Here is a 27,793-nt window from a genome sequence, read left to right as displayed (position 1 = left end):
GCCTCAGCCTCCCAAGTAGCTGGGATTTCAGGTGCCCAACACTACATCCAGCTAACTTTTGTATTTTTAGTAAGATGGGGTTTCACCATGTTGGTCAGGCTGGTCTCAAACTCCTAACCACAGGTGATCCACCCAGCTTGGCCTCCCAAAGTGCTGGGATTACAGGCGTGAGCCACCATGACTGGCCAATAGAGCATGCCTGGCCAACAAAGACCTTTTTTTTTTTTTTTGAGAGACAGAGTCTCGCTCTGTCACCCAGCCTGGAGTGCGGTGGTGCAATCTTGGCTCACTGCAAGCTCTGCCTCCCAGGTTCATGCCATTCTCCTGCCTCAGCCTTCCAAGTAGCTGGGACTACAGGCACCTGCCACCACGCCCAGCTAACTTTTTGTATTTTTAGTAGTGACAGGGTTTCGTCGTGTTACCCAGGATGGTCTCGATCTCCTGACCTTGTGATCTGTCCTCCTTGGCCTCCCAAAGTGCTGGGATTACAGGCGTGAGCCACCATGCCCGGCCAATAATTTCTTTTTAAAAAAGGAAGAAATGTATTGGAGAAAAAAGACTGCTGACAAAAAGGGAAGAGAAAGAAAAATCAAATATTTATTAAAAGTACCATAATACAGACCCATTTCAAGTAAGGACGAACACATTAACATATTTCTTAGTAGTTTCTTCACAATAGATTATTAAAGCATAGAACAATTATTCATATTCATAAAGAAATGACTTCAAAATAGGTTAAATTGTTTTCCATCTACTGTGTTTAATAAGGCAAGAACAAACGATTCACTCTGGAAAAATAGTCTCATCAAAAAAGGGGTGAAATAGTAAAGATTCATCACCTAAAGTGGTAAGCTTTGGATATCTGAAATATAAACATGTTAGTACTCTGATGATGACAGATAAATGAATTTAGGCAAGAAAATGCATTCTTACAAAAAGCCTGGGTTCTAAATCAGGATTACTGAGACACTAACAATTAATTTCAGATTTTTGTCTTCATTCCAAGAAGCACCAACCCAGTTTTCTTTAGACTGCCTGGGCTGGTTTGGGCCAAGATCTAGTCAAAATGTAGTCTGCAAGTGATGTAGGTAAATAAGATACAGGGATGAAGAAAAATTTAGCATCCCAGCCAGCTGAATATCGAGTTCGTGGATACACTGATGTCAGAGCATGTTCCATGCAGTCAGTGACCAGGTTCAGGTTTGTGCTACAACCCAACAGCCCTTCCTTGATGATATTGCAAACTGTAAACAAAAAAAGAAATGGTGGTCAACAATCTTATTCCTTATATTTTTATGATCATGCAGTCACAGAAGTCTAAGCACATCTAATTTCTACAAGATAGAATGATCTAGAATGTGCGTCCCAATATGATAGCCACTAAGCCACATGTAGCTATTGAGCACTTAAACAATAGCTAATGCACTAGAATGAAAACTAAAGTCTGGATTTTATTTAATTTTAATTTTAAAACTCAATCATTTTTCTTTTTTTGTTTGGTTGGTTTTTTGGGGGGGTTTTTTTGAGACAGGATCTTGCTCTGACACCCAGGTTGGAGTGCAGTGGTGCAATCTCAGCTCACTGCAACCTCTGCCTCCCAGGCTCAAGTGATCCTCCCTCCCCAGCTTCCCACATAGCTGGGACTACAGGTATGCATCCCCATGCCCAGCTAATTTTGTTTATTTTTTATAGACACAAGGTCTCACTATGTTGCCCAGGATGGTCTTGAATTCCTGGGCTCAAGCAATCCTCCCACATCGCCCACATCGGCCTCCCAAAGTGCTGGAATTATAGGTGTGAGACTCCATGCCTGGCCTCAAAATTCATTTCTGATGGCTGGGCACAGTGGCTCATGCCTGTAATCCCAGCACTTTGGGAGGCCAAGGCGGGTGGATCATTTGAGGTCAGGAGTTTGAGACCAGCATGGTCAACATGGTGAAACCCCATGTCTACTAAAAATACAAAAATTAGCCAGGCTTGGTGGTGCACGCCTGTAGTCCCAGCTACTCAGGAGGCTGAGACAGGAGAATTGCTTGAACCCGGGAGGCAGAGGTTGCAGTGAGCCAAGATTACAGCCTGGGTGACAGAGTGTGACTCTGTCTCAAAAAACAAAACAAAAAAACACACACACACACAACTCAATTCTGTTACTAGAGGAATTTAAAATATGTTTAGAACAACACAGATATGGGAATATACTTTTTCAACTGGAATTTTTTTTAACATTCTTGAGATATAATTCATATATCATAAAATTCAGCCATTTAAAGTGTACAAATCAATAATTTTTAGTATATTCAGAGTTGTGCAATCATCATCTACATTTAGAACATTTTCATCATCCCAAAAAGAAACCCTGTACCTATTAGAAGTCATTCCCATTTTTCACTGCCACCTCCTCCTCCAGGTCTTCAGAATAATATTAGTATAGGAAATTGACCAGTCCCACTCCCACAAGGCTCCTATCACCTGAACATGAGAAGTATAGCCTCAGGGAATGGCCCATAAGGCCCTGCAAAGACTTGTCCTCACTGACTTACCTCTTCCCACCTACATGCTTTCTCCTGTCACATTAAGACACATAGTTTGTGGACAAGCCCTTTGTTATCAAAAGGGTAAACAATGATGAAGACTGCACTTTACTTGAGCAGACATCTCACACCAGCCCCACCATGCTACCAAGGGGCACACCCTCTCAAGCTTCCATGCCTCTAAGTATGTAATACCTCCTAGTGCTTAGGTGCCCCGGCCCACAGAGGACAGGGCAGGGAAGAACCTGGCCCCAGGCCGCCTATATGTCCCCTTCCTCAACTGTGATAGTCATCAGACCAAGCCAACCATGAGAGCACTGGGACCTTCCTGACTTCCTTCTGTTCTGGGAAGGTTTTATTTAAGGAACTTTGTTCTGAGAGGATCTGCCAATCATTGTCCACCAACCCTCTTTTCCCTTTCTCATGCAAGGGTACTGATATGGTTTGGCTTTGTGTCCCTATCCAAATCTCATCTTGAATTATAGTCCCATAATCCCCACATGTCGTGGGAGGCACCTGGTGGGAGATACTGAATCATGGGGGTGGTTCCCTCATGCTGCTCTTACAATAGTGAGTTCTCACAAGATCTGATGGTTTTATATGGGACTTTCCTCTGCTTGCACTCATTCCCTCTCCTGCCATCCTGTGAAGAGGTGCCTTCTGCCATGATTGTAAGTTTCCTGAGGCCTCCCCAGCCATGCAGAACTGTGAGTCAATTAAACCTCTTTTCTTTATAAGTTACCCAGTGTCGGTTATTTCTTCATAGTAGCATGAGAATGGACTAATACAGGGTACCCATTATCCCTATCAAAAGAAAAAAGCTTACAGGCATCAAAATACTGCTGTCCATAGGTCTCCTTAATATGCTTGGGGGCTTCTTTCCAACTTTGCTTCATTTCCTCTAAGGACTGTGTCAGGTTTGTCATTCCCGTTCTGAAGTAGCCAGGTTCAACTATGCTGATTTTCACCCCAAAATGTTGAAGCTCACGCCTGAAATAAAACCCCACAAGTTATGATTAAAAACCACCACCATTTCAATGCTTTCAGGAAGGAAAAGCAAAATAAAAAAGATTACAAAATACCTTTACTGAATATTTTAAAGAATAAAGAAATGGAGAGGAAAAAAATTTAAATATAAACATCCCTGGATCCAACAATTAGGAAATTATTACACCAACTACCATAACCATTCAACTCTAGAATCACTCATTTAATAAAGAGTTATTAAGTACCTACTGCGTGCTAGACTCTAGAGGCATGAAGGATACCAATGACAATAAATAAAATTAGCATTTATTATGACTGGCACTGTGCTAAGTGTCTCACAAACTCAGAAGATTAAGACTCAGTTCCTCACCTCAGAAAGCTCACAGTGAGTGAGTCCAATAAGTAGGCAAATAATTACAACACAACTCAAAAGAATGATAAAGGAGAGGCATTCAAGGGGCTATGAAAGTAGAGAAGAAGGTACAGATAGATTTTCTGAGGGAGTCAGGGAAGTCTTCAGTGAGGAGAAAAATATTTCAGTTGAGTCTTAAAGCAGGGATCTCCAAACCTGGGGTGCAGACCGGTAAGTCCGCGGTCTGTTACGGACTGGGCCACACAGCAGGAGGTGAGCAGTGGGCAAGCCAGCATTATTACCGCCTGAGCTCAGCCTCCTGTCAGATCAGCCAGATATTAGAGTCTCATAGGAGCATGAATCCTATTGTGAACTGTGCATGCGAGGGATCTAAGTTGTGCCCTCCCTATAAGAATCCTGAGGTGGAACAGTTTCATCCCGAAACCATCTCTTTCTTCCCGCCACCCCCACCCAGGGCAGTGAAAAAACTGTCTTCCACGAACCAGGTCCCTGGTGCCAAAAAGGTTGGGGACTATTATCTTAAAAGACAAAAGGAAATTTCCAAGTGAAGAAAAGGGAAGAATAACAAACCAGGCAATGCGAATTCCACATGCAAAAGCATGGGCTTGTGGAAAATGACAGTGTGTTGACTAAGAGATCACTAATGAAACAGGATGTGAGCATTAAAATTGCCAGTTCCAGAATATTCAAGTTAGTTCAACAGACAGTTCCAAAAATACTTATCAAGGGCCGATTATAGGCTAAGTACTGCACTAAGTACCACCTACACCGAGAGAAGTAAGACGGCATTGTGCACTATGGCAGAGGCATACTCTAGGAGCTCTAGGGACAGTGATGAGGAGTGTTCCCTAAACTACAGGTTCAGGCAACCTTGCTGGAGAAGACGAAGCTGATGCTGACGGCAAGGAGAAATGTTTGAAATAATGGTCCATAAGGAGGCAGACCACAAAGCATTATGACCTCTAAGCAGTGGTTCTCAAAGTGTGGACCCTGGATCAATGGCATCATCAGCATCTGGTAACATTTTAGAAATGCAACGTATTGGGCCCCAGTCTAGGCTCTGGGGGTGAGACTCAATAATCTGTTTTAACAAGCCTTCCAGGTGACTCTGAGGCATGCTACAGTTTAAGAATTACTGTTCTAAGGGAAAAGCCTCGCTTACCAAACCAAAACCTAAAACCTTCCATGTTAGAGCTTCAAAAAGAGTCTCCAGGTGCCCATATGCAACGGAGAAGAGGAAAGGGCTTTGCAGCCAGAGGTGACTCTCCTCCTCTAAATTTCACTTCTCCTTGGAGTTTTCTCACTCTGATTTCTACCACCCCTTGTCTCCATTCCCCTTTAACACTCCAATGCAAATATAGAACAAAATTTCCTTTGCTTGTTTATCCTGAGCACAAATAGGGTGAACTTGAATTTTCTAAAGGAATTACATAGTCATTGGAATGTTGGAAGGATATATCTTTGCTCTTAGTCTGGGAATGAGTCAAGGAGTCTGAGAGACCAGTCGTAGGTGGTGGTAAATCACACAGCAGCCCTGTGGCAGTACACAGAACGTTAGATAGGCAGGAAGCCAAGTGAGGTGCCTACCACATGGTAACAACGCATGTACTTTCTTGGCTATTTCTCTGTTTCCTCCCTAGGCGTGTAACACTCACATTGCAACACTTACACACCAGTCATGGTATGTGGTAGGCTAAATAAAGGCCCCCAAAGAGATCAGGTCCTAATCCCTGTAAATGTTACCTTATGTGACAAAGACTTTGCAGATGTGATTAAGTTAAGGCTGTTGAGATAGGGGGTTATCCTAGATTATCTGCGTTGGCCCTAAATGCAATCACAAAGATCCTCATAAGAGAAGCAGAAGTGGATTTGACGACTGACAAAAGAGGAAAAGGCGATGTGATCACTGAGGCAGAAACTGGAGTGATGTAGCCACAGCCAAAGAATTTCAGAACGAATGTGGCCCTGTCAACACCTCAGTTTTGACCCAGTGATACCAATTACAAACTGATTACAAAAAAAAAGTGTTGCTTTAAAACACCATATACCATAAATTACCTATGATAATTTATCACAGTGGTCATAGAAAGTCAATACATGTTGCCTTTAATATTCACAGCCCATTTCCAAGTGAAACTGCCCAAAAGTCAGCCCCTGCTAAAGAGGAGTGTGCACAGCAATATTTTGGACCATGTTACTACAGCCTCTTGTCCACAGCTGATTGGACCAGGAAGGGGACTTGATAAGAGGAGAGTCCCTTGCAAGGCTGAACAGTAGCTCTGCCTGTGATTACCAATATGACCACGGGCAAATTACTAAACCTCTGTGCCTCAGTTTCCTCAGATGGATAATAAGAATAAAAATAATGCCTTCTTCATTGGGTTGCTATGAAAGTTAAATGATTTAATGGATGGAAAGTACTTCCAGCAGTGTCTTACCCATAACCATGCACAAAAATGTCACACAACGTGGTGTCGCCTGGCACACACAGAAAACGAACTCAGCCAATAGGATTCTCTCTCAAGAACTGTAAGGAAAATAGGCTGAGTGCAGTGGTACAGGACTGTAGTCCTAACTACTCAGCAGGCTAAGGCAGCAGGACAGCTTGAGCCCAGGAGTTCAAGGTTGTAGTAAGCTATGATCATGCCTGTGAATAGCCACTGCACTCCAGCCCATGCAATATAGTGAAATTCTGTCTCTTAAAAATAAATAAATAGGCCAGGCACAGTGGCTCACACCTGTAATCTCAGCACTTTGGGAGGCCAAGGTGGGTGGATCACATGAGGTCAGGAGTTCGAGACCATCCTAGCCAGCATGGTGAAACCCCATCTCTGCTAAAATTAAAACAATTAGCCAGGTGTAGTGGCACGTACCTGTGGTCCCAGCTACCTGGGAGGCTGAGGCACAAGAATCACTTGAACCCAGGAGTCAGAGGTTGCAGTGAGCCAAGATTGCATCACTGCACTCCAGCCTGGGCGACAGAGTGAGACTCTGTCTCAGAAAATAAATAAATACACATACACACATATATATGATACACACACATATATACTGGGGTGGGGAGGTTCTATAAAAAGAATGAAGCAGCTGGTGGAAGGACATGGAACTGAAAGAATGCATGAATAAAAGCCAGGTCGGGCACAGTGTCTCATGCCTGTAATCCCAACATGTTCGGAGGCTGAGGCAGGAAGATCACTTTAGCCCAGGCGTTTGAGACTAGCCTGGGCAACATAATGAGACTCCATCCCTGCAAACTACAAAAAATTAGCTGGGCATGGTGGTGTGCACCCACAGTCCCAGCTACCAGGGAAGCTGAGGTGGGAGGATCGTTTGAGTGCGGGAGGTTGAGGCTGCAATGAACCATGATGATCACACAACTACACTCCAGCTTGGGCAACAGAGTGAGACCCTGTCTCAAAACTAAAAAATAAATATTGAGAATTAAACTGTGACATAATGGTAGAAGAAAAAGACCTGGGTCGAAACACAGTTCTGCCAAATTCTGGCTATGGTAGGTGAACTTTGGGAAAGATATGTAAATTTGAGGCTGTTGTCTATATAAAATAAACTAGTAGTAATATCTGTGTATCAAGATTTGAGGAGTGATGAAATAAGATAGGTGAAAGCAACTAGTACAATGCCTGGGACATATTTCAGTACTCAATAGTTGTTTTTGTTTTAACTTAAGAGAGTTACCTCAGAATATCTGAAAAGGCTTCCACTCCATACTTGGAGATACAGTAGACTCCTGCAAAGAAAGCAACTCTTCCCAGAATGCTGGAGACATTGACAATCCTTCCCCGTGCTCTCCTCACCAAGGGAAGCATGCTCAAGGTCACCTGGATCACACCAATGAGGTTCACTTTGAGGATATTCATAGAGTCCTCCATGTTCAGCCACTCACATAAGGTCACTGGTTTAATAACGCCTGCATTGTTCACCAGTCCCCAGAGTCCTAAAACAATTAAAAGTCGTATCAGAAGTTTCATTTCAGGCAAAAATACTCTATTTTGAACTTTGGTGGGGAAAGAATCACTCTTGAGGAATCATAACCACTAACCACCCCAGGAGAGTTTGCAGCCCAAATTACATAACATACAAGTTTGCTAAATATAACTTATTTTTGAGACAGAGTCTCACCCTGTCGCCAGGTTGGAGTGCAGTGGCACGATCTCAGCTCACTGCAACCTCTGCCTCCCAGGTTCAAGAGATTCTCCTGCCCTCAGCCTCCCAAGTAGCTGGGACTACAGGCACGTGCCACCACACCCAGCTAATGTTTGTATTTTTAGTAGAGATGGGGTTTCACCATGTTAGCCAGGATGGTCTCGATCTCTTGACCTTGTGATCCACCTGCCTCAGCCTCCCAAAATGCTGGGATTACAGGCGTGAACCACTGCAGCCAGCCTGCTAAATATAATTGTTAAATAAAAGCATTGAAAATATTAATAAAAATACTATAAAATTGATCAAGCAGATTTGAGAAAGAACCAAATAAAACTTCCAGAAATAAAAGATACAACTATTGAAATTTTAAAATTTGGTAGACATTTTTAAATTTTAAAATTTGGTTTGATAGGAGATAGACATAGTGGAAGAAAGAAAATAGCAAATTGGAAGACAGTAAAGAAAATTATACAGACTATGGCACAAATATAAAGAGATGAAAAACATGAAAGAAAAAGGAAGTCAGACCAAAGTAAAAACATTTAACATGTGTTTAATCAGATCCAGAAATAAGGGAGGGAAATGGAATAAAGGCAGTATTTGAAGTAATGATGGCTAAGAATTTTCCAGAACTGATAATGAACAGATTAAAGAAGTCCTCCCTATTTAAAGTGTTTGTTTTTTGGTGTCGTAAAGAAATAGCACTTGAACATAAATTTAATTTTTTTAGTAAGGCCATTTTTTTTACTTTTTGCAGAAAGGGTATACTCGCCAGCAGTTTCGCCATGAGAGTATACGGAACATAGGAGACAGGGCCATTTATAACCCGACTTGTCTGTTTTATTGTTGTGTCTGGTTTTTATTGGCTGCAACGGGACCTCACATTTTGTATTTGTCTTGATTGGCTAGCAACCTAGAACTTCTTTTTTTTTTTTTTTTTTTTTTTGAGACGGAGTCTTGCCCAGCAGGAGTGCAATGGCGGTATCTCCACTCACCGCAAGCTCCGCCCCCCGGGTTCATGCCATTCTCCTGCCTCAGCCTCCCGAGTAGCTGGGACCATAGGGGCCCGCCACCACGACCAGCTAATTTTTTTTGTATTTTTAGTAGAGGCGGGGTTTCGCCGTGTTCGCCAGGATGGTCTCGATCTGCTGACCTCGTGATCCGCCCGCCTCGGCCTCCCAAAGTGCTGGGATTACAGGCGTAAGCCACCACACCTGGCCTCACTTAGAACTTTTTAAAAGAGGCAAAGGCAGAGGAGAACAAAGGAAGGAGGAAGTAACTTGTGGAATGTTGAGAAAGGTAAAAACACCTTCAAAGGCCGGGCACGGTGGCTCACGCCTGTAATCCCAGCACTTTGGGAGGCGGAGACGGGCGGATCACGAGGTCAGGAGATCGAGACCATCCTGGCTAACACGGTGAAACCCCATCTCTACTAAAAATACAAAAAAAAAAAAAAAAAAAAAAAAAGCCGGGCATGGTGGCCGGCGCCTGTAGTTCCAGCTACTCGGGAGGCTGGGCAGGAGAATGGCATGAACCCGAGGGGGCGGAGCTTGCAGTGAGCCGAGATCGCGCCACTGCACTCCAGCCCGGACGACAGAGCGAGACTCCATCTCAAAAAAAAAAAAAAAAAAAAAAAAAAAAAAAAAAAACCACCTTCAAATAAAGAAGAGGAACAGGCTATGACCTAATACTTGTTTGGACCAGTATAAGCACGTCAGGCAAATATTTAGGTTAAATTGTGGGAGTTAAGAACATAAAGTACATTGATTTCTTTATTACAGCTAGCAGATATTTAAGAATGTTAGTACAGGTCTTTGAATAAATTTTGTTTTTTTAAAAAGTCACTATTTATTCCTAATTAGATGGGGAGAAAAGTCTTTGAGGAGGAACCTCTACTTTACTTTTTACACCCCCAAAAAAATAAATCCCAAGCAGTATAAACAGAGAAATCCATACCTAAACACACCAAAATAAAGATCAAAAAAATAAATAAATAAAATCAGAGAAAGAGAATATCCTTAAATAGCCAGAAAGAAAGGACAGATTATTTTCAAAGGAAAAACAATTAGGCTAACAACCGACTTACCAAGGCATGAACAACAGGCTGGGAGCAGGGGCTCACGCCTGTAATCCCAGCACTTTGGGAGGCCGAGGCGGGTGGATCACGAGGTCAGGAGATGGAAACCATCCTGGCTAACACGGTGAAACCCTGTCTCTACTAAAAATACACACACACACACACACACAAAATTAGCCAGGCATGGTGGCAGGCGCCTGTAGTCCCGGGTGGAGACTGAGGCAGGAGAATGGCGTGAACCCGGGAGGCGGACCTTGCAGTGAGCCAATCGCGCCACTGCACTCCAGCCTGGGCGACAGAGCGAGACTCCCTCTCAAAAAAAAAAGGACGTGAACAACAGGAGACAGAAGACTGGAATGGTGTCCAATGTGCCAAGAGAAAGTAATTATAAACATAGACTAGCCTATCTGCAAAAATATCTTTCAAGAATGAGGGTAGCCGGGCGCGGTGGCTCAAGCCTGTAATCCCAGCACTTTGGGAGGCCGAGACGGGCGGATCACGAGGTCAGGAGATCGAGACCATCCTGGCTAACACGGTGAAACCCCGTCTCTACTAAAAATACAAAAAACTAGCCGGGCGAGGCGGCGGGCGCCTGTAGTCCCAGCTACTCGGGAGGCTGAGACAGGAGAATGGCGGGAACCCGGGAGGCGGAGCTTGCAGTGAGCTGAGATCGGCCACTGCACTCCAGCCTGGGTGACAGAGTGAGACTCCGTCTCAAAAAAAAAAAAAAAAAAAAAAAAAAAAAAAGAATGAGGGTAATCAGACATTTTAATAAATATTTTTTAAAAAAAAAAGATTTTGCCCCAGCACCTTCTAAATTCTAATTCTTAGGCATATATTCAGTAAGGAAGAAAGAAATTTTAGATGGAAAATTCAAGAAGGAGTAATGAGCAAAAAAAAAAAAAAGGTAAAAAGAGGATAAATCTAAACAAACATTACACATTGGAGAGCCAAAAACCAGAACTGAAATACACAGCAGCAAGAGTACGTATGTCAGGAAGGATGACTGAAATGTGAGTGTTCTGAGGGCCTTGGATTACTCAGGAGAGAGGTAAAGATGTTAATTTTACATTTGGTAAACCACATATGTATTTAAAATTTCTACAGGAACTACTAGGGAAATAGAAATAGAGAATATTATAGTACTTTCAATTTAGTAGTGGAAAAAGTGGAATAAACAATCAATTCAAAAGAGGATAAAAGAAACAGGAAAAAATAGGACAAATAAAAAGCACAAAATAAGATGAAAGAAATAAATCCAAACATAATAATTAAGGCCAGGCTTAGTGGCTCATGCCTGTAATCCCAACACTTTGGGAAGCTGAGGCATTAGGATCACTTGAGACCAGGAGTTTGAGACCAGCCTGGGCAATGTAGGGAGACCCACTCTACAAAAATATTTTATTTTAAGTTAGCTGAGTGTGGTGGTGCACACCTGCAATCCTAGCTACTCAGGAGGCTGAGGTGGGAGGATGGCTTGAGTCCAGGAACTGGACATTACAGTGAGCCGATCGTGGCACTACACTCCAACCTGGATGACAGAGTGAGACTTTGCCAATAATAATAATAATAATAATAATAATAATAATAAAGCAGTATAGATGAAAGAAATGTTCTACTTTAAAAATAAAAATTGTCAGATTGGATTCGTTTTTATATCAGCTATATGCTGCTTATAAGAGGCTCACATAAAATACAGAGATACAGAAAGGTTGAAAGTATAAGGATTAAAAAAGACTCCAAGGTAAAAAGTCTTTGTAACTGAATGGATAGTAAATTATAAACTGAGAGAAGGACTAGAAAGAAAAGTAGAATTGGTAAAGAGAGGCTGAGCGCAGTGGCTCACGCCTATAATCCCAGAACTTTGGAAGGCCGAGGCAGTCGGATCACCTGAGGTCAAGAGTTCGAGACCAGCCTGGCCCGGTCTCTACTAAAAATACAAAAATTAGACGGGCACGGTGGTGTGTGCCTGTAATCCCAGCTACCTAGGAGGCTGAGGCAGGAGAATCGCTGAGAACTGGGAAGCAGAGGCTGCAGTGAGCCAAGATCGCGCCACTGCACTCCAGCCTGGGCAACAAAGCAAGACTCTATCTCAAAAAAAAAAAAAAAAAGAATTGGTGAAGAGCTGCGAGGAAAATAAAGACTCCTTTAGAATTTGTGAGTTTCAGGCACTAGTAGAATTTCCAGATGGAGAAATGTGGCAGGAAGTTGGAAATTCAAGTGTGAGGAGTGAGAAACCAAGGGCACAGATAAAAAGGGTAATAGACCAAAGTATGAGTATAGAAGATTCATTCAGCATTTGTTGAGCCCTTAACATGTACCAGGCAATATGCCAGAAGTTGGAAATATAAAAATGAGTAAGAGAAGCCCATATCTTCAAGGAGCTCACAGTCTAACAGATGGGAAAACAATAATAATACAATAGAAATAAATGGGTATGTACAGCAAAGAGGCTACAATTACCCATAACTTCTGACTCTGCCTTGGGGAGTTAAGAACATCCTCAGACAAGAAGTAATGTTTTATTATTTTTTTAATTGAGACGGTATCTCACTGTGTTGCCCAGGCTGGTCTCGAACTCCTGGGCTCAAACAATCCTCCCACCTCGGCCTCCCAAAGTGCTGGAAAGAAGTAATATTTTAAAGTACATTTTAGATTTTCAAAATTTTTTTAGCCAAATCAGTAAATTTTCAAGTTTAAAGTAAATTGTTTTTTAAAAAATTTACACTTTGGGCTGGGTGCAGTGCCTCATACCTGTAATCCCAGCACTTTGGGAGGCCGAGACAGGCGGATCACCTGAGGTCAGGAGTTCGAGACCAGTCTGACCAACATGGAGAAACCCCGTCTCTACTAAAACTACAAAATTAGCAGGGTATGGTGGTGGGCGCCTGTAATCCCAGCTACTTGGGAGGCTGAGGCAGGAGAATCACTTGAACCTAAGAGGCAGAGGTTGCAATGAGCAGAGATCACACTGTTGCATGTCAGCCTGGGCAACAAGAGCAAAACTCCATCTCCAAAAAACAAAAAAAAATTTACACTTTGGAAGGCCAAGGCGAGTGGATGGCCTGAGCCCAGGCATTTGAGACCAACATGGACAACATGGAGAAACCTCATGTCTACAAAAAATACAAAAATTAGCCAGGCATGGTGGTGCACGCCTGTAGTCCCAGCTACTCTGGAGGCTAAGAGGTAGAAGGATCACTTGAGCCTGGGAGGTCAAGGCTGAAGCGAGCCGACCATGCCACTGCACTTCAGCCTGGGTGACGGAGCAGGACTCTGTCTCAAAAAATAAAGAAATAGGCCAGGCACAGTGGCTCACGCCTGTAGTCCCAGCACTTTGGGAGGCCGAGGCGGGCGGATCATGAGGTCAGGAGATTGAGACCATCCTGGCTAACACGGTGAAATCCCATCTCTACTAAAAATACAAAAACAAAATTAGCCGGGCGTGGTGTTGGGCACCTGTAGTCCCAGCTACTCGGGAGGCTGAGGTGGGAGAATGGTGTGAACTGGGGAGGTGGAGCTTGCAGTGAGCCGAGATCCCGCCACCGCACTCCAGCCTGGGCGATAGAGTGAGACTCCGTCTCAAAAATAAATAAATAAATAAATAAACAAATAAGTAAATAACATCCTGCAACCCAAGCAAAGCAAGATTTTACTTTTTAGAGATGGGGTCTCACTGTGCTGTCTAGGCTGGAGTGCAGTGGCTATTCACAAGTGCTATCATAGCCCACTTAGCCTCAAACTCCTGCTCAAGCAATGGTCCCACCTCAGCCTCTCAAGTAGCTGGAACTACAGATGTGTAGCCACTGCGCCCAGCCAAAAGAAGCAATTTCATTGCTACTTTGCAACTCCTAGAGTGAGGAGTTATTTAGGAGGTCCAATTACCAGAATCTACTGAATCAAAAAACCAAGGGAGAAGGAGAAGAAGGGAATCAAAGAGGAGTTGAATAATTTCTAGACAAAATAGAACTTAAAAAGAGAATTTATTAATATTGCCAAAAACTGAAAACAACCAAGATATCCTTCAATAGGTGAATGATAAACGGTGGTACATACATACAATGGAATATTATGCAGCGAGAAAAAGAAATGAGCTGTCAGGCTTGGTGTAGTGGCTCATACCTATAATTCCAGCACTTTGGGAGGCTGAGGCAAGAGGATCACTTGAGCCCAGAAGTTCAGTGCTACAGTGAGCTATGATTGCACCACTGCACTTCAACCTGGGCAACAGAGTAAGACTTCCATCTCAACAAAACAAAACAAACAAAAAAACAGAAATGAGCTATGAAACCATGAAAAGACATGGAGAACAGGTATGGTGGCTCATGCCTGTAATCCCAACACTGTGAGGCCAAGGTAGGAGGATCAGTTGAGCCCAGGAGTTCAAGACCAGCCTGGGTGACACAGTGAGACAACGTCTCTAAAAAAAATTTTTTTTAATTAGCCAGGCATGGTGGTGTGTACCTGTACTCCAGCTACTTGAGAGGCTGAGGTGGGAGGATCGCTTGAACCCAGGAGAGTGAGGCTGCAGTGAGCCATGATCAGGCCACTGCACTCAGGACTAGGCAACAGAGGGAGATCCTGTCTCAAAAAAAAAAAAAAAAAAAAACCAGCAAGACATGAAGGAATCTTAAATGCATACTGCTAAGTGAAAGAAGCCAGTCTAAGGCCGGGCGCGGTGGCTCAAGCCTGTAATCCCAGCACTTTGGGAGGCCGAGACGGGTGGATCACGAGGTCAGGAGATCGAGACCATCCTGGCTAACACGGTGAAACCCCATCTCTACTAAAAAATACAAAAAACTAGCCGGGCGAGGTGGTGGGCGCCTGTAGTCCCAGCTACTCGGGAGGCTGAGGCAGGAGAATGGCGTAAACCCGGGAGGCGGAACTTGCAGTGAGCTGAGATCTGGCCACTGCACTCCAGCCCGGGTGACAGAGCGAGACTCTGTCTCAAAAAAAAAAAAAAAAAAAAAAAAGAAAGAAGCCAGTCTAAAAGACTACATATAGTATTATTCCGGCCAGGCGCGATGGTTCATGCCTGTAATCCTAACACTTTGGGAGGCCGAGGTGGACAGATCACCTGAGGTCAGGAGTTCAAGACAAGCCTGTCCAACATGGTGAAACCCCATCTCTACTAAAAATACAAAAATTAGCTCAGCGTGGTGGCGCGTGCCCGTAGTCCCAGCTACTTGGGAGGCTGAGGCAGGAGACTCGCTTGAAGCCGGGAGGTGAAAGTTGAAGTGAGCCGAGATCATGCCATTGCAAGAGTGAAATTCTGATTCAAAAAAAAATATGATTCCAACTATATGACATCTGGAAATGGAAAAACTATGGAGACAGTAAAAACAGCAGTGGTTGCCAGGATGTGGGGAGCAATTAATACGTAAAGTATGGGGGACTTTTAGGGAACTGAAACTTTTCTGTGTGATACAATAATGGTGGCTACTTGTCATTACACATTTGTTCAAACCCATAGAACTATATAATACAAAGTGAACCCTAATGAAAACTATGGACTTCAGTTAATGATGACATATCAACATTGGCTCAGTTGTAACAAATGTACCACACCAGTGAAAGATGTTAATAATAGGGAAAACTGGGTGGGCACAGTGGCTCACGCCTGTAATCCCAGCACTTTGGGAGGCTAAGGCAAGAGGATCGCCTGAGGTTGGGAGTTCAAGACCAGCCTGGCTAACATGATGAAACCCCGTCTTTACTAAAAATACAAAAACTAGCCAGGCGTGGTGGTACGTGCCTTTAGTCCCAGCTACTCGGGAGGCTGAGTCATGAGAATTGCTTGAACCTGGGAGGCAGAGGTTGTAGTGAGCCAAGATTTCGCCACTGCACTCCAGTCTTGGCAACAGAGTAAAACTCTGTCTCAAAAAAAAGGGGGAAATTGTTGAGGGGGTATATAGGAACCCTGTACTTTCTGTTTGATTTTCTATAAACCTAAAATTTCTCTAAGAAATAGTGTGTTGATTTTTAAATGAAATGAAATTTTAAAACATTTTTTGAAGAAGACCAAAGGTTGACTTCAAGAAATGCCTATATTTTAATATTTTAAGTAGCAGCCAAGGGAAGGTAATCAGATTCTTAAGAACGTCTTAGCCTGGGCAATATACCAAGACCGTGTTTCTACTAAAAATAAAAAAAATAAAAAAATTAGCCAGGCATGGTGGCAACCACCTCTAAGCCCAGCTAATTGAGAGGGTGAGGCAGGAAGATCGCTTGAGCCCAAGAGATCAAGGCTTCAGTGAGCTATGATATGCCACTGTACCCCAACTCCTCAAATATAAAGAATTATGTTTATAAATACTCTACTTGCAATATGAGATAATAGCTTCAAATCTATTGAGCTTGTTTTTCAAAATAAACATTGTTAAGGAAATGAAACGCCACAAAAGACCTCAACAGTCCTTCAAATGAAGGCCGGCCTTCTAAGCCCAGCTTTTGATACACACAGCCCTTCATATCCATGGATTCAATCAACTATGAATAGAAAAAACAATTTTTAATTTGCATCTGTACTGAACATATATAGACTTTTTTCCTTGTCATTATTCCCTAAACCAGGGGTCTCCAGTTCCTGGGCCACAGACTGGTACCAGCCCACACAGCAGGAGGTGAGCGGCAGGCAAGCAAGCAAAGCTTCATCTGTATTTACAGTCACTCCCCATCATGGGCATTACTGCCTGAGCTCTGCCTCCTGTCAGATCAGTGGCAGCAGCAGATTCTCACAGGAGCACTAACCCTATTGTGAACTGCACATGACAGGGATCTAGCCTGTGCACTCCTGATGAGAATCTAATGCCTGATGATCTGTCAGTGTCTCTTATCACCCCCAGATGGCACAGTCTAGATACAGGAAAACAAGCTCAGAGCTCCCACTGATTCTACATCATGGTGAGTTGTATAATTATTTCATTACATGTTACAATGTAATAATATAATGAAGTGCACAATAAATGCAATGCACTTGAATCATCCCAAAACCATCCCCACTCCCTGTCCATGGAAAAATTGTCTTCCACAAAACTGGTTCCTGGTGCCAAAAAGGCCGGGGACGGCTGCCCTAAATAATACAGTATAACTACTATTTACATATCATTTACAAAGTATTTAGCATTTTATGTAACCCAGGTATGATTTAAAGTATCTATAACTTAAAGGATGCGCATAGGTTATAACCAAATACTGCACTATTTTATATGAGGGATTTGAGCATCCTCGGATTTTAGTATCCACAAGCAGTCCTTGAACCAATCCCCAGTAGACACCAAGGAACAACTGTATATATAACCTTAGTATCTTCATGCCTAAATAAATGAAAGGAGAAAATATTTCATACCTCTGTCCCCAACATGCTCCTTCACCCACTGAGTAGCTGCAGCGATGCTCTCCATCTTGGTAACATCAAGGGTCACCGTCTCCAGCCTATCAGATGTCTGGCCCCTCAGCTGCTCGGCCCCCTTCTCCGTCAGACACGCAGCCAGCACTCTCAAGCCTCGTGCATCCAGCTGTCTGGCCAGCAGGTTCCCAAAGCCCGAGTCACAGCCCGTGATAAAGACATACTTGTCTTGGAGGTGGCTCACCACCTGCCTCTCCCGGTACCAGCGCAGAAGGTAGTACAGGCCCACAAAGGCCACCAGGTAGAGCCACATGGTGAGGGTGCTTCCTTCTCTTTCAATAGAAAGAAAACATTTTATTCCTTCCTTTTCTTTAACCAATATATCTATTCAATATTCGCCATGTGCCAGGTATTGCAGTAGGTGATAGGGACTCTTTATTGACTAATACTCGGTCCTACCCTCAAGGAGCCACAGTCTAGAGAGGGAAGTCAGTGAGGTAACCAAACAAATCCAATGCGGTGTGAAAGGTGCCATAACAGAAGTATACACACAGTCTACAAAGGAAGATGACCAATAGCCTAGCACAGAAGCAATGATTTTGGTACTACTTCCTACCAAATAGGATAGGTAAGTTCAAAAAGTGGATAAAGATGATGACGTTCCAGGCAGTAACAATGTGTACATGAAGGGAGTTGTGAGCAGCACAGAACTTCTTGAGACCTATAAACAATTCTGCATGAGTGCAGAGCAGAACATACAGGGGAAGAGACTGGAGATGAGGTAGTGAAGGGCCAAATCATGAAGGACCTTGGAAGCCACACTACAGAATCTGGATGTTATCCTGTGGACAGAGTATGCTACTAAAAGACATTAAACAGAGTATGCTACTAGAGTCAGGTGGCCAGATTAAGTTTTAGGAAGATCTGTCTCACAGTGGCAGTGGAGGATAGATGAAACAGGTGTGGTGAAGGCAGTGAGATCCATTAGGAGATCCAATAGTTTGGGTGAGTTATTGCAGCCAAAGCAATTTGTAAACCTAGACCAATCAGAAGCATTGTTGAAATGAGTGTTCACAGATGCCTATGTTTCTATATGAAATTCTGGAGCAAAGTCCACCATTTTTTGGTAATCTATACATGTTGGCTGAACTAACATAATTCATAACAACATAGATAGAGGTCAAAGATGGGTATGGGCCCACTAGCATCATAAGCCCTATACCACAATGCCTGCATGAGGTGAGTCTATGCAATTCAAACTCCTTAGTTTGACATGAATGTCCCCAGCACTCTGGCTACTTAGGCTTCTCTCTTGCATCCTAATCTTTAGCCATAACAAACAACTTTCAGTGCCCTGCAAAGCACAGGTTTTTTATGCCTCTGCACACACTTCTTTCTACTGGAAAGAAGTAGCCCTCATCTACTTGGCAAATAACACTTTCTTTTTTTTTTTTTTTTTTTTTTTGAAGCAGAGTTTCACTCTTTTTGCCCAGGCTGGAGTGCAATGGCGCAATCTCAGCTCACTGCAACCTCCACCTCCCGGGTTCAAGTGATTCTCCTTGCCTCAGCCTCCCAAGTAGCTGGGATTACAGGCGCATGCCACCATATTGGGCTAATTTTGTATTTTTAGTAGGGAGAGACTGTTTTACCGTGTTGGCCAGCTAGTCTCGAACTCCTGACCTCAGGTGATCCACACACCTTGGCCTCCCAAAGTGCTGGGATTACAGGCGTGAGCCACCGCGCCTGGCCATAATGCTTATCTTTTAAGTCTCAGCCTAATCATCATTTTCATTCAGCAAACATTAATTCAACAACTACTTGAGTCAGACACAGTGTTAGTCACTAATATACAAGAGTGAACGATACATAGTCCATTCTTCATTGAATTCACAGTCTCATTGTGAAGACTGACAACAATGCATTATAACAGAAGTAAAAACAGGAGGCTGCTGGAACACTCAGGAGAGGCTTCTAAGGCAGTCTAGAGAGGTCTGAGAAGCTTCCTAGAGAGAATAAACTATAAGTTGAGATCTACAGGTGTATTAGTCCATTTTCACACAGCTATAAAGATACTACCCGACACTGGGTAATTTATAAAGAAAAGAGGTTTAATTGATTCACAGTTCCACATGGCTGGGGAGGTCTCAGAAAAATTACAATCATGGTGGAAGGGAAGCAAACACATCCTTCACATGATGGCAGGAAAGCAAAAGCAAGCAAGAGAGGAACTACCAAACACTTATAAAACCATGAGCTCTCATGAAAACTCTCATATCATGAGAATAACATGGGGGAAACTACCCCCACGATCCAATCACCTCCCACCAAGTTCCTCCCTAAACACCTGGGAATTATAATTCAAGATATGATTTGGGTAGGGACACAAAGCCAAACCATATCAAAAGGATAATTTAAAAAATAATAGCTAGGCCAGGCACAGTGGCTCATGCCTGTAATCCCAGCATGTTGGGAGGCTGAGGCAGGCAGATCATCTGAGGTCAGGAGTTCGAGACCAGCCTGGTCAACATGGCGAAACCCTATCTCTACAAAAATACAACTTAGTCAGGCATGATGGTGGGTGTCTGTAATCCCAGCTACTCAGGAGGCTGAGGCAAGAGAATTGCTTGAACCCAGGAGATGGAGGTTGCACTGAGCCGAGATCATGCACTCCAGCCTGGGCGACAGAGCGAGACTCTGCCCATCTCATGCCCATCTCAAAAAAAAAAAAATAGCTAACCCTTGCTGAGCACTTGCTGTGTATCCACCTCTGTTCTAAGATGTCACATATATTAACTTTTTGAATTCTCACAAGAACCCTATAAGACAGGTCCCATCATTGTTCCTCTGTGTCAGTTCAGATACCAAGACAAAATTGGACATGCAAGAGATTATGGGGGAAACACCCTCAGAGAACAAAGGGGTAAAGCACAGGAATAGGTGGTAATGCAGATCTGACACCTCTGGAAGGAGAGGGGAACAGAAGGAGGAGAAGGTAGGAAGAGCTTTAGACTGGAGTAGAGTCCCAAGAAAGTCTCAGCCAGGCCCATGAGCCTGAGCAAAGACTGCCACTGGAGAAGTCCCACACTGGGTTGAACTGGTCCAGCTCCAGTACTGCCATTCTGCTGGTCACTGGCTGACCAGTGCCCAAGAGGAGCGTGCCTCAGTATAAATACCACAGCAGATGGGAGAGTGCAACAACTGGAGGCTGGAAGTCAACCTCGCTCCTCACAGCAGATTCTCTTGAGTGATCTGAGCAATGCACTTCCATGGCTGCCACACTGTTTCATAGGTGAGCACTGAGAGATTACATAGAGAAGGGACAAGAATGGTCCAGGCAAGAGATTTTTCCTGCCTTCATTTAACCTGCCCCATGGTCCAACAGAATTGACTATACCCTCCTTAGTGTCCCCATTGTGGCCTGGGTTTCATGATGCCTGCTGCACTTCATTGTACTGCTTTTCCCCATTTTTAGACTATAAGGCCCTTGAGAGCCCAGGTTACATATTAGTCTGCACTTGGCCCAGTGAATGGCACATAGCAGATACTTATTAAATGTTAGATAAATTAAGTTTTTCTAAATAAAAATATCCTGAGAAAAAATTGAGAGAAAAAAAGCAGGCAGAATGAGCCAGAGAAGTAGGAAAAAGAAAGCTGATGGAAGCCAAGGGAAGGGGGCCTTAATAAGGATCAGCAATGCAACCAGCAGGTCTGCTGAGTAATAGGAGGGCACTGGTGCTCTTAATGGGAAGACTCAGAGAGTGCAGGGCACAGAAGCCAATCTTCAGTGGGCTGCTGCATGAATTAGAGGGCAGGAAGTGGAGCCGAGTGGAGACTCTTTCAAAAGCCTGGTCTGGGAAGGAGAGGAGAGAAGGCAGTAGCGAGAGGGCAACTTAGGGTGTAGGCAAGTAAAATGGAAGGAGACAGTGAGGGGGAGAAAACAGTGGAGAGAGGCATCTATTGCTCCTCCCTCCCCCACCATCTTCTCTTTCTCTCCTTTTCCCCTCTTTCCCCATCTCTCTCCTTCCTTCTCTGAAGCCCTTTGCTTCTCTCCAATCTGAGAGCTCTGTGTTCTCTAGCCAGCTGCCTCTGTTCTGCCCAACGGGCATTCCCTGGTGCATCACAGTAACAGAGAGAGCTTCATCCTGACTGTGTATTGACTAAAAGGTAATTTTCTGTTGCCAGTCAAAGATGAAAACGTATTTCCCCCGTTAGGGAGAAACTTGGCCCTCACAGCCTCCCCGGGCATTACTATTCAGCCATCGCATGCTTAACAGCAGGAAGACCTGCAGAAGAGATACGCCTGACGGAATCCCAAACCCTGGGCCAAACCTGAATGTGCCTCGAATATTTCAAATATCCAAATGCCCAAAGTGGCCTGCTTGCTTTTACAAACCATTCATCTGCAAAGGCTGTGCAATTACTTTACGTTTTTGCCTTTGACTCAAATTATTTATACACAGTACTTAAGCTGCTATTTCTTGATTTACCAATTTTTGACATTCTCAATTAACTTCCTGCTATGGTAAATGAGAATTCAGCTTTCTTACATCATATTGTCAGTCTCTTCCTTTCTCATACACCATGCTATCTGGTTAATTTTCTTTAATGAGTTTTGAGGTTGAGCCTAGAAAACACCTTCATAATCACACATGCATAGGTTAAGAACTTCCACTGTTTATTTCATGTCTGATCCCCATCTTGGGCTTCATCATTGCTTGAAGCTACTCTCCCACAAAGATCTCGAAAAGCTAGGCCAGGCACGGTGGCTCACGCCTGTAATCCCAGCACTTTGGGAGGCTGAGACAGGCGGATCACCTGAGGTCGGGAGTTCGAGACCAGCCTGGGCAACATGACCAAGCCCCATCTCTACTAAAAATACAAAAATTAGCTAGGTATGGTGGCAGTGCCTGTAGTTCCAGCTAATTGGGAGGCGGAGGCATAAGGATCGCTTAAACCTGGGAGGTGGAGGTTGCAGTGAGCCAAGATCACACCACTGCACTCCAGCCTAAGTGACAGAGTGAGACATTGCCAAAAAAAAAAAAAAAAAAAAAAAAAAAAAAAAAACCTTGAAAAGCTGAAATTGCCCTCTCTGCACAGCCCCATCCTATCTTTGGGGCTCTTCCCCCCCTCCGCCACCTCTTTCTTCCCGCTCTGCCTTCCTTTTCCTCAGCCTCTCTCTATTACTGCAATCCTCTCACAGTTTCATTTGCCTTCTTATTCAGCATAGGTCTCATAGCTGGCCACTTTAGGGGTGCTTCACTATCACCCCAAAGCCTTTACCATCCATGTTCTCTAGCTGCCAGCTACCAAGTGGTGCTAGAGAAAGACCAGAAAACAAACTTTTATACAACAAATCAATGTTATCCTGTTTCAACTGGGCCCCCCCCCCATACAAGGCAAACCTTCTGTTTGCCTCCATTTGACCTTTCCCTTATTATTTCCCAACAACACCTGCTCCAAATCTTTACTAACCTTCAAAATTTCCCAACCTCATGTTTACCTAGCTCTCTTTCCACAGATGAGCATACACGTTGCCTCCCTGCCAAAATCCAGATCAGCTCAACCTGGACACTCTAATTCATACCCACAACATTTTGACTGTCATCTCAGGGGTTCCAGGGCCCAGTGAGGGTACCTCTGCTCTAAATGTCTCTATATTGTCCTCTGTCCTCTTTCTTCTACCTTTCTTCCTCCCTAAGACCATCCTAACCTGCCACCCGTTTAATAACCATTCTCTCTCTTCCCCATATGGCCGAAACATTCAAAGGGCAAACACAGGCCCTCTATTTTCTTGCCACCCATGAGCTCCTTGCACTTCATCTTCCATTCCACTCACTCTCTGGAAACTCTCTCACAGCTCACCAAGGACTTATTAGCAGATAATTCCCAAGGCCTCCTTTCTCTCTTCTCCTCAGACCTCACTGCAATATTTAGCACCTTCTTTTTTCTTACGATTTTATCTGATTCTTAGATTCTAACCTGACCTTCGGTGAAGAAGGAGATTGCTTTCAGATCCTGCTGGGCTCTCGTTGGATTCTGTCTGTGACTCCCTGTCACCCACAGGATAAAGTCAGAACTCTTCAGCTTGACACATAATAATAATAGTGAACAGTTATAGAGAACTTTCCTTGCCAGGCACTGTTTGAAACCGTGTGTGTGTGTGTGTGTGTATGTATATATAATATATACATATATATACATATTATATATATATAATATACATACACACAATAGAGGGTATATGCAATTATTATGCCCATTTTTCACATGAGGAAACTGAAGCACAGATTAAGGCAAAAATTAAGTGACTTTTCCAAGGTGAAACAGAGTGAATAGTAGAGACACGATCAAATCCAGAGTGTTCACCTGCAGAAGCCTTGCATCTAAACACTACACTACATTGCCTTTCCCTTTCGAGACCAGCCTGGGCGACATAACTAAGCCCCATCTCTACTAAAAATACAAAAACTAGCTGACTTTTCATGGTCAGGCCGTGGCCTACATTTGCCCCTCAGCTCCTGTCTCTCACAGTCAGAAACCATGGTTTAATGCTTCTGACTACGCAATATGAAGAACACGCTTCTCCCTTCACTTCTGAGATGCTCTACTCCCGTTCTCCTACAGCAGTCACAGTGTCCCTTTCCCTTCTCCCCTCCCAGCTCCTCGTCTCCCTTCTACACCCTAAATGCAAGGACTCCTCAATGCCCCTTGATTGGCCTATCACAGAAGCTTTCTCACTAACCCCACAGTGTCACTCTCACTTCCCCTCTCATCCACATAGGGCTGTCTGGTTAATTTCCCTAAAGCGCAGCTCTGCCAATGTCACTCCCTCAATAGCATTCAACCTACTGAAAATCTAAATCTAAAACCTTAGTTGTACAAGGCCCTCCATGATTGGATCTTGACCTTTTCTCCCCCTCCTCTTTCTCACACTGCCTATGTTCCATCGAAACCAAAGAGCTTTGAAATGAAGGAAGTATGGTTTGCTGAGCCTTGGAGGACAGATGGTATTTGACATGCAGAGACTGGGAACAAGGGTATTTCAGGCAAAGGGAATAATGAGAACAAAGACCAGGAATGAGGAAGTACAGAGCACTAATAAACAGAGATATCAACAAGACTACTCTGGATGATTCCCTGACTACCTTTCCTTTTCTTTCTTTCCAAGTAACCTCTCTGCATGAGCTTCCCCGCCCCAACCCTGATTTTGTGGATAGTACAGAATCATGAGGCTGGGCACAGTGGCTCACACTTGCAATCCCAATACTTTGGAATGCTGAGGTAGGCGAATTCCTTGAGGAGTTCGAGACCAGCCTGAGCAACATGGTGAAATCCCATCTCTACAAAAAATACAAAAATTAGGCAGGCATGGTGGAGACTGCCTGTAGACCCAGCTACTCTGGAGGCTGACAGGAAGGAGAATCACTTGAGCCTGGGAGGTCGAGGTTGCAGTGAGCCATGATTGCACTACTGCACTCTATCCTGGGCAACAGAGCAAGACCCTGTTTGGAAAAATCAATAGATAGATAATAAGAAAAAAAAGGATTGTTGGGGTTTTTTTGTTGTTGTTTGTTTTGAGATGGAATCTCGCTCTGTCGCTGGAGTACAATGGCATGATCTCGGCTCACTGCAACCTCCGCCTCCCGGGTTCCAGCGATCCTCCTGCCTCAGCCTCCTAAGTAGCTGGGACTACAGCCATGCACCAACATGCCTGGCTAATTTTTGTATTTTTTTAGTAGAGACAAGGTTTCACCATATTGTCCAGGCTGGTCTCGAACTCCTGACCTCGTGATCCACCTGCCTCTGCCTCCCAAAGTGCTGGGATTACAGACGTGAGTTACCGCACCTGGCCTAAAAAAATTTTTCTTAAATAGAATCATGAGGCCAGGCACAGTGGCTCATGCTTTTAATCCCAGAATTTTGGGAGGCTGAGGCAGGCAGATCACTTGAGGCCAGGAGTTCAAGACCAGCCTGGCCAACACAGCGAAACCCCAACTCTACTAAAAATACAAAAATTAGCCAGGTGTGGTGGTGGGCACCTGTATTCCCAGCTACTCAGGAGGCTGAGGCAGGAGAATAGCTTGAACCTGGAAGGCAGAGGCTGCAATGAGCTGAGATCACGCCACTATACTCTAGTCTGGAAGACAGAGTGAGACTCTGTCTCAAAAGAAAAAAATAAAAAATAGAATCATGAGCATAGACTCTGAGGCCAGATGGCCTGGGTTCAAAATCAGGCTTTGACATTTACTTGTTCTGCAGCCTTGGGTAAAAGAATTGGCCTCTGTTCCTGTGTGCTCATCTTCAAAATGGGAAAAAGAAATCTCAGTGATTTATTGAGAGGGTTAAATGAGTTAATGCATGTAAAGCAATACATAATTGTTAGATATTAGTATTATTTTGGGTCGTTGTTGTCTTATTATTACCATCTGAGACCTTTCTCCTTTCTCTCTCTCTTACCACTAGACCTTACCTCTCATGGTAAGAGTCCAGGCTGCTCCACTCCCTCACAGGGTTCTCACCAGTATCGTCCTTGATCAGCTGCAGCAGAATCAGATTTGTTATTGCCAAAATGAAAACCTGTCTCTTCCCCTGAGCTTTCGCAGAAGGAAACTGTGCCATGGGAATGTGCGTTATCTGGTGCATTACACCACCACTTTTCTATAGTATGCATAATTCCACATATTGCAACATCCTTAATCATTTCTATCAGCTCTTTATCACTATTCTGGGCTAGCTCATGCACCTTAACTTTCTTCTGTCTCAAGCAAAGGACCTCTTTCCCTTCTTTGGTTAAAATCTTCAGACCTGGGTTTGTCTATAAACTCCAATCAGTTTAGTCACTGATCCTAAGAGCAAGTCTGTAAACAGCACATGGCTCCCTGAACTGATCCACCATGACATTCTTTTCCTCCCACCTTGGGCATACAGACTAAGTATTCTTCAAGTCAACAATTGTTTTTTCTTTTCTTTTTGATTTTTTTTTTTTTTTTTTTTCTTTTTTGAGGCAGGGTCTGTCTGTCGCATAGGCTGGAGTGCAGTGGTGCAATCACAGCTCACTGTAGCCTCAACCTCCTGGGCTCAGGTGATCCTCCCTTCTTTTTTCTTATGACTTTATCTGATTCTTAAATTCTAACCTGACCTTCGGTGAAGAAGGAGATTGCTTTCAGATCGTGCTGGGCTCTCGTTGGATTCTGTCTGTGACTCCCTGTCACCCACAGGATAAAGTCAGAACTCTTCAGCTTGACACATAATAATAATAGTGAACAGTTATAGAGAACTTTCCTTGCCAGGCACTGTTTGAAACCGTGTGTGTGTGTGTGTGTGTGTGTGTGTGTGTGTGTATGTATATATAATATATATATACACACAATAGAAGGTATATGCAATTACTATGCCCATTTTTCACATGAGGAAACTGAAGCACAGATTAAGGCAAAAATTAAGTGACTTTTCCAAGGTGAAACAGAGTGAATAGTAGAGACACGATCAAATCCAGAGTGTTCACCTGCAGAAGCCTTGCATCTAACCACTACACTATACTGAGGTCCTAGCCTCCCAAGTGGCTAGGACCACAGGTGTGCACCACCACACCTAGCTAAGTTTTTGTAGTTTTTGTAGAGACGGGGTTTCACCATGTTGACCACACTGGTCTCAAACTCTTGAGTTTAAGGGATCCTCGCTCCTCAACCTCTCAGAGTTCTGGGATCTTGGCCCAATCACAGAAGGCCACTTTCCGCTTACCCAAAGTTTCACGAACTTACCCAACAGCTATCAGCATTAACCATGAAAGAGCTTGTTTCCCCCACCGCCAAGAATCCCATTTTCAGAGCATACCCAGGGTCCCTATTTTTAAGTATGAAATCACTCCCAACTTGTAACCAGTACTCTCCCAAACTTCATGGGAGTAAAGATCAAAAAAGCAGAGCAAGCAATCGTGACAAAATTTCTTTCAGGAATCAAAGTTGAAGGATCTTTTAAGATGATAAAAAATCATAATCAAAACGTGTCTCCAAACAGACCGTATCCCCTACACATACACACATACACACACACACACACACACACCACCCCTACACACCTACACACCGGACTTGCTCAGGAAGAGTTCAGTCCTGGAGACTTGGAAGGACTTCTTTGCACACCAGGCAGCAGTCGGCTTTCTCCTGCCCCAACTGCTGCCCACCCCATCCTCTGCACTGCTTTCACAACATCTCCCTCTCGTGGTAGGCGTCCATGCTGCTCCACTCCCTCACAGGGTTCTCACCAGTATCATCCTTGATCAGCTGCAGAATCAGATTTGTTACTGCCAAAAT

At 43.8% G+C, this 27,793-nt stretch overlaps 1 protein-coding gene across 3 annotated transcripts; it reads right to left on the bottom strand.

Moving 5' to 3' along the window:
* Window positions 1-574: 574 nt before the first annotated feature.
* On the bottom strand, window positions 575-27,793 carry HSD17B6 (hydroxysteroid 17-beta dehydrogenase 6). 3 transcript variants are annotated; one of them, XM_008003714.3, is made up of 5 exons: window positions 27,567-27,793; window positions 17,481-17,812; window positions 7,588-7,846; window positions 3,358-3,521; window positions 575-1,244 (listed from the first exon to the last, which is right to left on the bottom strand). In XM_008003714.3, the coding sequence occupies exons 2-5, from the start codon at window positions 17,791-17,793 to the stop codon at window positions 1,027-1,029; spliced, it is 954 nt and encodes a 317-aa protein (XP_008001905.1). In that variant the 5' UTR covers window positions 17,794-17,812; window positions 27,567-27,793; the 3' UTR covers window positions 575-1,026. The 3 variants fall into 3 exon arrangements, with proteins under 3 accessions (XP_008001905.1, XP_008001901.1, XP_072876972.1); XM_008003710.3 differs by having other exon boundaries at window positions 27,559-27,792; XM_073020871.1 differs by lacking the exon at window positions 27,567-27,793 and adding an exon at window positions 25,951-26,107.

This window comes from Chlorocebus sabaeus, chromosome 11, assembly GCF_047675955.1.
Source record: "Chlorocebus sabaeus isolate Y175 chromosome 11, mChlSab1.0.hap1, whole genome shotgun sequence".
Classification (NCBI taxonomy): Eukaryota; Metazoa; Chordata; class Mammalia; order Primates; family Cercopithecidae; genus Chlorocebus; species Chlorocebus sabaeus.
The sequence above is the reverse complement of the archived record's forward strand: the minus strand, read 5'-3'. Positions and strand labels throughout refer to the sequence as shown.

What these genes read in the sequence shown, in the direction of transcription:
- HSD17B6 (XM_073020871.1), bottom strand. Translation starts at nt 26,099, where the DNA reads ATGGCACAGTTTCCTTCTGCGAAAGCTCAGGGGAAGAGACAGGTTTTC. An exon ending in GGAGCATGTTGGGGACAGAG is followed by an intron (nt 7,847 to 17,480) that starts GTATGAAATATT and finishes TAATTGTTTTAG; the next exon opens with GACTCTGGGGACTGGTGAAC. An exon ending in GCCTTTTCAGATATTCTGAG is followed by an intron (nt 3,522 to 7,587) that starts GTAACTCTCTTA and finishes GTTTTATTTCAG; the next exon opens with GCGTGAGCTTCAACATTTTG.